At 39.8% G+C, this 12,437-nt stretch overlaps 1 protein-coding gene across 1 annotated transcript in view; it reads left to right on the top strand.

Annotated features, from left to right (window-relative positions):
* LOC127649806 (dynamin-3-like) overlaps nt 1-12,437 on the top strand; it is a 163,010-nt gene that overhangs the window by 28,855 nt on the left and 121,718 nt on the right. Inside the window, exons 6-8 of the mRNA XM_052135052.1 lie at nt 3,451-3,549; nt 4,101-4,261; nt 10,598-10,740. Of these exons, the coding sequence (XP_051991012.1) occupies nt 3,451-3,549; nt 4,101-4,261; nt 10,598-10,740 (403 nt within the window). The remainder of the gene's footprint in view (nt 1-3,450; nt 3,550-4,100; nt 4,262-10,597; nt 10,741-12,437) is intronic.

Here is a 12,437-nt window from a genome sequence, read left to right as displayed (position 1 = left end):
CCGCTGACCCCTATTCGTCACCTATTAGCTGTCTCAGCTTTTTGAGTTCAGCTGTAGTCAGAGAGTTAAACTTCGGAGCATCACTGTTGACAAAAACATAATTTTTAAGACCTTCCTTCTCATTTCTGTGATTGTTTTGTTTACCACTTCGACAATGTCTAGCAATGTGGCCCTTTCTGTTACAATTCCTGCATCTGTCAACAGGCTTGGTACAATCCCTAGAGGTATGACCTCTTTCGTCACAATTATAGCAGGTTATGTTATGGCGGGGACTCATTTCCACTTCAACTGACACAGCAGATACTTTACCCACATTAACATCATCCTCACGTGTTTGCAAGCGGCTCCAGCTTACAGAGCACCAACGAAGCAAATCCTCCCAATATCTAATGTCAATGGCACTATTCAACAACATGTCTCGGTATTGTTTATTCAATCCGCCTGTAGCGGATTCTATCACTATGGCAGAATCAAGATCTTCTATGTTGTTGTTTGCAGCACAGTACGTTTCATAGGCTATGCGAAAGCGCTCAATGTAGTCTAAGGGGTTTTCGCCAGCCCTCTGTTTAATCTGTGTTACACTGGTCCAGGGAAAAGACCCCCGACCCAAAATATCTTTCACGCGTATCTTGTAATCTGAGTAAGCTTCACAAAACTCAGGCCAATCTGTGGGGACTCTGGGGTGGAAAGGAGCCATCTGAACCGCCCTTAATTTGCTGGGGGGGACCAAACCTTCAACCAAAGCCTGTATATCTGCCATCCCCAGATTCTGTTGCCTAGCAACGGCCTCTAGCCGGTCCCATAGAATTTTGTTTGGGTTATACAACTTAAACGGTTCCAACCCTGCAAGCAAACTGTTTTTTTCAGCAGCTGTGAGTCTGACCCATTGACCATCCTCACAGCCAGCACCCATTTCAGCATTCAATCCTCCCCTATCCTGATGTCGGATTGGGGCGGCGAATGCCGTCTCAATGGGTTTAGACATTTCTCTGGGGGACAAGTTAAGATTTCTGGCCCCCGGTTTTTGCTTAATCTGCTTTGCTTGCACGGCAGAAATCTCTGAAATGTTATAAGGTGGGGGGCGCGAAACAGCCACATTCAACAATCTGCAGCATATGGCCCATCATTCTGATTATCAGTATGATCAACAGCGCTGAAAGCAGCCGCTGCCTGAGCAGTCTGAGAAGGGAAGGTGAGGGCCAAGGGAGGACGGAGAACTGTCTCATCTTTCACAGCACTTTCTGCTTTTTCACAAACAGCCTCAAAACCCTTACTCAAACTACACAAATCACAGCCGACTTCCTGCCCAATAATTTTTGCCACTCTATCACGCTGGGCAATCAACCTAGACCATCCGTCCATCATATTTGGAATTGCCTTTTCATGGTTTAAGGGTATACCACCCAGTTTACAAATCCATGAATAGGCAAACACGGATAGATATTTGGCCCTATCAGCGTCTTTTTCGTTCTGCAGCCAGTCAATCTGCTGCATGACGTTCCAATCAGAATCAAACCCCTGACTGACCATTTTCTTAATGAGTTGTGCACATTTCTTTGATTTGAGCTCGTCAGAGCAGAGCTGTTTACAGCGTGTGCCCTGCTCGTTTTGGTCAGAACTACTCATAAAATTCCCTTTATCAGACATTTTTCTTGGTCACAGTTGAAAATCACTACCGAAAAGATTTTAGCAGCAAATATTTTACGTGGATAAATTAACTATAGCAGCAACAATACTGGATTTCTACCAATTTCACCACAAAGTATTCTTCACAAACATCCTGGTCACATATACTGATCCATACCAATTAGGGTCACCATTTATTTACTTACTTGGGACCGCTCCTGATGCATCCCTGGCAAAACAATCCCTATTGTATTTTATTTTATTTTATAACTAATATCTGAATCCCTAACTGCCTGATTCACTAAGCTCGGGGTACCCCTATCTGAGTTGGAAGAGACTGAGCAGGTTTACGGTGCCACTGGACCTCTCGTCCAGGGACGCACTCTGCCGGGGTGGTGCTTCACCCATGCCCACCTGGGCCCCCTCACAGAGCACGTTTCACTTGCGCTGTTTGCTGTTGCCACTTAAACAGCACTCTCAGCGACTTCACTTGCGCTGTTTGCTGTTGCCACTTAAACAGCACTCTCAGCGACTTCTTATACTCTCAATAGTATAATTAATTACTCTTCACACGCCTCGTCGGAGTGAAGCTCTCCCGCTCCCCTTCAAAATCTCTTCCAGTCAGACAGCCCTAACAATTAAAAAAAAACTTCCTACCTTGTTTGCTGATTTGCCAGAGATGCCACCACGGAGTGATTGCCCGCTAAATCCTCCACCAAACTGTTAGGGGTATAACAGTTATGACCCGATCAGATATGGAGAAAGAAAACCACCAGGAGTCAGAAGTTCAATCAAAGAATCCAAAATTTACTGAAGAATAGTTTGCAGTGAAATTGGTACAGCCAGCGGCAAAGTCTCACGAGGAGATCGAAAGCTAACTCATACCTTACACAAAATTTTACATCAATTATACCATTTGCAAGGACGTATATTCTATTATTTAACTCCTGATTGGCTAACAGAGCATAAAGTCACAACATATAGATAGCTATAGCACATCAACATTAATCAGCGCAATTGTCGTCCTGGCCCGAGATTTACATCTGAAGTGACCTCGCAGATGGTCTCGGCGTCTTCGAGTCTGCCTGCTGTGTCTCCCTGGGTTCAAAACCTGGGTAGAAGGTCAATACGCACACACGAAACACTGACGAACGACAGTGTTTCTCTGCGACTAAGGGAACCAGAGCACACATTTATCAGGTCATTTTAACCAAAACAGTGAGATAAGAAATATTCACCCCTTAGACAAAGGAGAGGAAAGAAATAATAAGAGAAAATTTACACTTCTACTTATTCAAGTGGTATCACATAGGATTTTAAATCATATAATTAGTCATGGACAGGTAAAAATCAACCACAGAATACATCTGGAACATATGTTTAACATTCCCCCATCTCAAGCTTATTCCCAAGATGACCTTCAAGTCAGCCTCCGTGCAGAACAGAAAGAGAGGCTTCAAGGAAGTGCATGAGATCAAAAATTAACTCTTAACACACATATGATTCAGCGTATATTTCAGTTATGCATAAGAAAAATAAAATTGATTATGTGATCATGCATATAGTTAATTCATCATTTTATTAAAGAAGTTAAGCAACAGAATATCTATAGATATTGATATAAAAGGATATATATATGTATTGATATATCTGAAGAGACAAGGGATTTCGACCCTCACCCTTCAAAAGGAGCCATAAATGCATAGTATTAAATATGTATGTTTTTCTTTTTGACTTTATAATGTGGTTTGCTGCAATAAATACTTCCTGGAATCACTGCTTTAAAGGCATCTTTAAATTGATCTCATTATGTACATCTCACAGGCCAGAGGACGATTGGTGTGATCACTAAACTTGACCTGATGGATGAAGGTACAGATGCCAGAGAGGTTTTGGAGAACAAGCTCCTACCACTACGCCGAGGTGAACAAATCATGCTGTTTTTGCAATTTTAGCATTTTATTTTCAACTGAGAGGGGCAAGCAAAAGCATCTGTCACGGAGGATGCCATCTTCTTTTTGTAATATTTATCGGTTGTTTTCTTTATTATAAAATATCTACAGTTTATTACAAGCCATGTTTTCTATTGATTTTTCACAACACGAAAGACATACAAACAAGTAAAAAAATTCACAGATACGAACACTAAGGAAAATTATGTACAAAACAAAAATTACTAAAATATAGATAATACTAAATGTATTTTCAAAGTACAAATAACAAAATAGCAGTTGTGATCAATTTTGAATTCTGGCACCTGACAGTGGTGTGTTTACTGCTTTCTTGTTTCTATTTCTGTGTACCATTTATTTTATGAACACCCACAATGTTGTGCATTCACAGCATGTTTTAACATTTTAGTTAAATGTGGTTTATCAAATGTAGTGCCTAAATTAGACTTCTTAGGATCTTTTTATATGGTTATTAAAAATTAACTTTCTCCTGCCTCCACCATGCATGATTTTTTCTCTCAGGTTATATTGGGGTGGTGAACCGCAGTCAGAAGGACATTGATGGGAAGAAGGACATTAAAGCTGCTCTGGCAGCAGAGAGGAAGTTCTTTCTCTCTCATCCTGCATACAGACACATTGGAGACAACATGGGCACTCCTCACCTGCAGAAAGTCCTCAATCAGGTACAAACACCTTTAGATAAATGCCTTCAATTCATCTGATATGTTATGTTATAGATCAGGGGTCGGGAACCTATGGCTCGCGAGCCACATGTGGCTCTTTGTTAAAAATCAGGTGGCTCGCCGGGTCGCTCACCATTCACCAACACATGAACGTTTAAAACTTTCTAGAAAGACTTTTCCAACAGAAAGTGTGGGTGCGATTGCAAAGCTTGAAGTCAATGACACGTTCGTTATTTTTTATGTGCAACCAGGGTGTGATATAGCACCCGCAAAATGCGACGAGACTCAATCCAGTTCGCGAGCTCCTCTTTTTCATGCACGATAATTTTGCTCATCTACCTGCAAAAGGTGTCTCGGAGTGACACATGACAAGAAATGCTGACGTGTTTGAAGAAACACACTTTATTATATTTTTAAGAACAGACAATAGCCGTCAATGCTCGTGTCTGATTCACTGTTCAAAGGGGTGCAACGGGACCCTGTCTCGTGAAACAAGCGCATGTAAAGAGTTATCACTCCTTTTTCTCGGTTTCGTTCAACTGAAAACATTTTGCAAGAATAATGTAATCTATGAGAATGCTGCAAATGACCTTGTGCGGTACTGTGATGAAGCAGTTCACTCTTACACATTGTGAACGCAACTCTGCAGGTCCAGTAATATATACAGGTATCTTTGTATTAAATAAACAAAGACGAAAGTGATTAAATCATAAAATAATGCAAGACACCATCACCTTGAACCTAAAATGTAGTTGTTTTTTGCTTCTTTAGGCAGCATAAATATGACCAAACCGGAATACAAACACATTCGATAAGAACACACATTTTTTATTTATTATGATGATTATTATAATTATCTTTACATTTATAATTGTCTTTAGTTCTTAAGTTGTATGCTAGTAATTTGCACCTGTTGCTGCATACTGATACTTGCGTGATGGCAAATGGAGCCGAGACAGTAAATGTTTGGATTTGGGGAGGGGGTTAAATAGAGGATTTTTTTTTTGACTTCGTTATTTATATTACTTTTTCGTTTTGTATAAAGTGCAATTTGAATGTATATTTATTTAAAAATTATACAAAAGATATTTTAAATGTCTTTTAAGTTTTTCGTGTTTCAATAAATTTATAATTTTTTTAAAGCAAAATCAATAAAGCAAGAATATTCACAGACCTTGGGGATTGATCATATAATCGAATATTGATATTTTAAATACGATTATCATTCAAATGTTTTTTACAAATCATCAAGCACAAAAGGGAAGTTACATTTTTCATGAAGTAAAATTAAGAATTTTATGGAGACCTGCACAAACGTGTGTACTCACTTCCATATTGCAAAATGTTACCTATTAATACAAGCCTGTAGGCAGGGGGGGTTCGGGTGGTTCGAACGAACCCCCCCCCCCCTCACTGCCAAAGGTCCAGAATTTAAGTCGTTTTTTTTTTGTTTTTCATGTGATTATTGTCATCATTTTTTTAATCAATGCTTGCGACAAATATTCTGGATTGCTGTTTCAAATTAATATGATTTAATATTGTAGCTGGACATGTGTGTGTGTGCGTCGCGCGTGCAGTTCAGAGAGAGTTCTCGCAATACACTTTTCAAAGCAACGGTGAAGAAGCATCGCCTCTGAATGATGAAATAAATATAGAAATAAAATATATTTCTATATTTTATACACTCAATATAATAGCCATATAAACGTAGCGTAATTAATAATAAAACATAGTTGGATATTCAGTGAAATTGGCTGTGCAATATCGACTTTTGTGATTGGCCAATACCGGCAGACTGGAGCCAATGGAAATGCTTCTCCTTCGGTGCGCATCTTATTCCTCTGAGAATTTCAAAGCAGACCGCTTGAGGTAAATTATCTGGAATGATTTAATTGATTTACGATGCCTAGTATGTGAGAGTGTTATGTCTTAATGTGAGTTAGTCTGAGTGTTTTTTATGCGTGTCATGTTATCCTTTATTTATTAACTGTTATGAGTTTATTTTGCACCGATTCACTGATAGTGTGAGGATGTATGAGGTCACAACCAAATAGTGAGTATGGGGCGAAAAGGGCAGGAGAGATGGAAGAGAAAGCAGGCAGCAGCGTCATTGTCGCAGAATATTGAACATATGTTCAAAAAACTGGCAAACAGGGTAAGGTTGTTATACATAAGCTTGGGAGGGTTACTTTAAAAATGTATTCCGTTACAGTTACAAATTACTTCATAAAAAAATACACAAATACAGCAACAAGCAAAGAGGCATTGACAGATAGTCAAGAAATGATGATGAGAAGAATTATTATTAATATTTCAGTAAAGTTCATTAAATCTATTCTGTTGTTAGTGTGGTCTTTAAATTTATGAACTGTGTATGGACTGACAAAGGTGTTACATGAAAGGTCACCAAAATGAAGTATTTGAACCTCATAATTAAATACAAAAGGAGGAGAAAAACTGCAAAAAGGTCCACTTTTTTAAAAAAGAACCCCCCCCCTTTCAATAGGCTGGCTACGGACCTGTAATATTTGCATATTTGAAAATATATTTTATTTTATTTTATTGAAAAACGTTGTTTTTGAAAATAGTAAATTATTCGTTTGTGATATATCTCTTTCGAAAAAAGAAATCAACCAAAAATTAAAAAATTGGCTCCTTAGTGAAAAAAGGTTCCTGACCCCTGTTATAGATGATGTACAATACAGTAATGTACAAATACATAGAATGTACATGAACAATTGATTTGAGTGGAAATAATTTTATTATGTGAGAAGAAAGAGAGTGTGGAGTGATATAAGAGGCATGAGTAGTTAAAGATGGCTCCGAGTATGGCTGCTGCGTTGCGAGCTCCAACCCAATATTGCAGTTTTAATTTGTTTTGTCTACAATTCTTATGTCCTTATTGTATATGATAGACAAACACATTTGGACATTGGTTCTGAAATAGCACACTGAAAACCGGACTTTAATTACCTCACTGTTTTCAAACACGCCAGCAGAGTCCTTTGTCTGGGCAGCCTGGCTGCAGAAACACAGCCGAAAAAGGGGAAGGAGAGCCAGCGTTCTCATCAGACTAAGCAGTAAATCGACCCCCGCTACCCAGTATTCTACTGACAAATGTTCTGTCTCTGGACAACAAGCTCTTCGAGCTGAGAGCACAGATCTCTTTCCAATAAGAGACGAGGGACTGCTGCATTATCTGCCTTACAGAAACTTTGGTATCTGTGGAGATTCCAGACTCAGCCATCGAACCCATGGGGTTCTCCGTGCACTGAGCGGACAGAGCAAAAGACCTCTCAGGTGGTGGTGTATGTTTTATGATCATTCTATCAAGTCTTTCTGCTCTCCTGATCTGGAATTTCTCATGCTTCTGTGTCGACCATTCTGGCCACTGAGGGAATTAACAGTGGTCATTATCACAGCTGTGTACATCCCCCCACAAGTATGGTATAAGTGAGCAGGAAACTGTGCACCCTGTTCATTGTGACCGGGGACTTTAACAAAGCCAACCTCAAGTCAATAGCACCGAAATACTACAACAGATAAGCTTCAACTCACAAGGGGACTGGGTTTTGGACAATTGCTACTCTCCCTTCCAGGATAGTTACAAATCCCTCCCCCGCCCACCATTTGGCAAATAGGATCACTCTTCTGTTCTGCTTCTGCCTGCTTACCGGCAGAAACTGAAACAGGAAGCACCCACCCTCAGAACGATCCAGTGCTGGTTGGACCAATCAGATTCTATGCTACAAGACTGTTTTGATCACGTAGACTGTGAGATGTTCCGGTCTGCCTCTGATGAGGACATCAAGGTCTACACTGATAGCATAACATGTTTCATCAGGAAGTGCATAGATGATGTAGTACAGACCAAAACTATACAGATCTACCCGAACCTAAAACCATGGATTAATAGCGATTTTCATGTGGCACTTAATGCGCAGAACTTTTAATTCCAGGAACGCGGAGGAGCATAAGCAAGCCAGTTATGCCCTCAGAGCAGCCAAATGCCAGTACAGGGACAAGATTGAAGGACAGTTCAACACCGACTCTAGAAGCATGTGGCAAGGAATATAAACTCTGCCGTGAACCCTGCTGCCTCTCCTGGATGAGCTTAATTCTTTTTATGATCGTTTCGAGGGAAATTACACCACCCTCATGGAGAGAGCTCTCGCGGCCAAAGCTACAGAGGTTAGTTCATTCTCATTCTCTGTAGCGGATGTAACCCGATCCTTCCAATGGGTGAATATCTGTAAAGCCGCAGGTCCAGATGGCATTCCGGGCCACGTCATCTGAGCGTGCCCTAACCAACTGGCTGGTGTTTTTACTGACATTTTCAACCTTTCCCTCTCCTTGTCTGTTGTCCCCATATGCTTTAAAACATCCATCATTGTGCCTGTACCAAAGCAATCACTTGTTTAAATCACTTAACTTAAATGACTGGCATCCTGTTGCTCTGATACCCATCATCAGCAAATGCTTTGAGAGGTTAATCAGAGATTACATCTGCTCTGTACTGCCTGCCTCACTGGACTCACTGCGGTTTACTTACGGCAACAACCGCTCCACTGATGATGCCATTGCATCTACAATACACACTGTTCTCTCCCACCTGGAAAAAAGGTACACATATGTGAGAATGCTGTTTGTAGACTACAGCTCAGCATTCAACACCATAGTGCCCTCCAAGCTTGATGTGAAACTCCAGGCTCTGGGTTTAAACAGCTCGCTGTGCAGCTGGATCCTGGACTTCCTGTCAAGTAGACGCCAGGTGGTTAGAATGGGCAGCAACATCTCCTCATCACTGACCCTCAAAACTTGATCCCCTCAGGGCTGCCACTCCTGTATTCCCTGTACACACATGACTGTGTGGCAACACATAGCTCCAATGCCATCATTAAGTTTGCTGATGATACAATGGTGGTTGGTCTAATCACTGATAATGATGAAATAGCCTACAGAGAGGAGGTGCACACTCTGACACGCTGGTGTCGGTAGCACAACCACTCCCTCAATGTCAGTTAGACAAAGGAGCTTGTTGTGGACTTCAGGAGAAAAGACAGAGAACACAGCCCCACCAGTGGAGAGAGTCAGCAGCTTCAAGTTCCTTGGTGTCGACATCACAAAGGAACTCACATGGTCCGCCACACTGAGGCCGTTGGGAAGAAGACTCACCAGCGCCTCTTCTTCCTGAGATGGATGAGGACGTTTGGAATGAACCACCACATCCTCACACGGTTCTACACCAGCACTGTAGAGAGCATCCTGACTGGCTGCATCACTGCCTGGTACGGCAACAGTACTGACCTCAACCGCAAAGCCCTGCAAAGGGTGGTGCGAACTGCCAGACACATCATCAGAGGTGAGCTTCCCTCACTCCAGGACATATTTACCAGGTGGTGTGTGAAAAAAGCTTGGAGGATCATCAGAGACTCCAGCCACCCGAGTCATGGGCTCCTCTCACTGCTACCATCTGGCTGGCTATATTGCATCATCAGGACCCACACCATCCAACTTAATGACATCTTGTTCACCCAAGCAATCAGACTTTAGAACCCTTGATCTCTCACGATCAATAAATCAGCACTGCACTTTATTAATCTCACACTGGACTGTCATAAATTATATTTTTTGGATATATTGATTTGATTTGAAACTAGCACAGCTATGTAGGAAATCGTTTGCCTGCGATAACGGTCAAATAAACAGTTTACCTTGATAGCACACATACTTCACCCAGACATCTATTTGATGTGTGTGTTTACATCTGGAAGATGTTTTTCTTTTTAACAGTGTTTGCTCATCTGAAATACATCTAAAAGATGCATGTTAATGAAACATTCAGCAAATGTCTTTGAGACATTTGATTTAGAATGTATGTATATCTGATCTTTTTAAGATGTTTAGCAGATGTTAATTAGATTGTGATGCTTTCAGATAAAAAGATCTAAAACAGACATCTCAGAGATCTGGGTAGCTGTCATTGACCACAGTCAAATATTCCAGAGAATTGTAAGACTACAATAAGCAATTATAGTAATATTAGACACTGAGATATTTAGACTGTGCAAAACTGAACTAAATTGACAGATAAATTACTTGTAACTTGATTTATTTCTTTATAATAATTAAATGTTTAACTAGTTTAGTATATTAATTTAGTATAACATCTTAAACTATTATGATATTTATAACATTTTGTATAAAAAAAAAATGCTAAACCTTTTATCGAGCATTTACAAAATGTGTCTGCTGAGGTTTATTTTAAGTTCTGGTATGGTATTATATTATATATACTGTATGGTATTATATATCTCTGTGTTTGTGTTTCTATAGCAACTGACCAACCACATCCGGGATACGCTCCCTGCCTTCCGCAGTAAACTGCAGTCACAGCTGTTGTCGCTGGACAAAGAGGCGGAAGAATACCGGCACTACCGCCCCGACGACCCTTCACGCAAGACCAAAGCCCTTCTGCAGTTAGTTATTCTTTTTATACTGTACTCACAGCTATAGTCATCATGAAATCTACATTGACTCTTTTTACTTAATTTAATACATTTCTTGGTCTTATTGTGAACATTTCATCAGTGCATGTTATTGCAAAGAAACTTGTGCCACCTCAGAAATAACTTTGTTTTTGGCTGACGTCACCAAGGTCACACTGGCTATTGGTTAATGTTAATACACAGTATAGCCAGCTAAGTATTTAGACAACGTTGTAGGTAATGCAGCCATAATAAATGCCGGTTAATGGCTATGACAGGGATGGGCAACTTAGAAGTTGATGAGGGCCAAAAGTTTTCTGCTCTCTACCAAAGGACCGATTACAAATCTGCACTCTCACATTGTTCACACCCTTACTTAATTTCCTCATTATACTGGGTAATCTATGAAGGACAAATACATTGTTTTAAAGATTTTGTTAACTATATATATATATATATTATTTCTGTCAATCAATAATGGATTTAATTAAATATGACATGCTGATTAATTAATCGAGTTAATTGCATTTAGTCACATACATCATTATTTGCTAAGAAAGCACTCATATAAAGACAATTCATATAAATAATGCATAATAATTTTAATATTTATAAATATAATATGTAGGACATATAATAAATATAAAATATGGATTGAAATTCAGTTTGAAATAAACTGCATTGTTGTGGCAGATGAATAATGCATTGATTAGACAATATAAAAAGTGGCTTAAGAACTCAGTAAATTGTTTGATTTATTCTCATGTCATTGAACAAGCCTACATTTGTCAGCAATCTGTTTTGCATTGAGTTCCAGTTCTCAAAATATGTGTTCTTGCATTCCGTCTGCACTATTTTTAATCGTTGCTCCATGTATATGTGTGTGCCTCAGACAGACATGTTTGTAACTCTCAATGGTATTCAGCATCATAAATGCTGCATTTTTAGTATGCTTCGTCAAGTGAAAAGAATTGGAAACTTTGAAAATCGTGCCTCAAGATTCCTGTATTCTGTTGGGTTTTGCCCACTTGTTGTGCTTCCACCGTGAATGGTTCTCATTCTGTTTCTGCGCTGCTTGTGAGGTTTGTTGAGGCACACTGCCAACTATTGATGCAGCTCATAAAAACAGATGCACTTCAAGCTTAAATTGCTCGTATGGTTGGACAATACATTATTTTATAAAGGAATTTACATACACGTCATTGGGAATGATTAATTGCTTTAATTTTTTGAACATGTTATTTTTTTGTATAATTATTCACACTAAATTAATTAATTTAATCGACGGGATCTTTAAGAGCTTCAGTTAATGTTTACGTAAACCATCTGAATGAGGCATGACTGTTGGTGCCAGATGGGCTGGTTTGAGTATTTCTGTAACTGCTGATCTCCTGGGATTTTCACGAGCAATAGTCTCTACAGTGTAAAGAGAAGTGTGCAGGGAAAAAAACATCCAGCGAGTGGCAGTTCTGTGATCAAAAACTTGTTGATGACAGAGGTCAGAGGAGAATGGCCAGACTCGTCCAAGCTGACAGGAAGGTGACAGTAACCCAAATAAACACACGTTACTATAATGCTATGCAGATAAGCATTTCTGAACGGGCACAAGGTACACAAATGGTAGGCCCACTGCAGCCTCAGTTCCCCTTCTGTCACTCACTCGACGTTGTGTTGATTGTAGTGACACA

This window comes from Xyrauchen texanus, chromosome 9, assembly GCF_025860055.1.
Source record: "Xyrauchen texanus isolate HMW12.3.18 chromosome 9, RBS_HiC_50CHRs, whole genome shotgun sequence".
NCBI classification, from domain to species: domain Eukaryota; kingdom Metazoa; phylum Chordata; class Actinopteri; order Cypriniformes; family Catostomidae; genus Xyrauchen; species Xyrauchen texanus.
The sequence above is the reverse complement of the archived record's forward strand: the minus strand, read 5'-3'. Positions and strand labels throughout refer to the sequence as shown.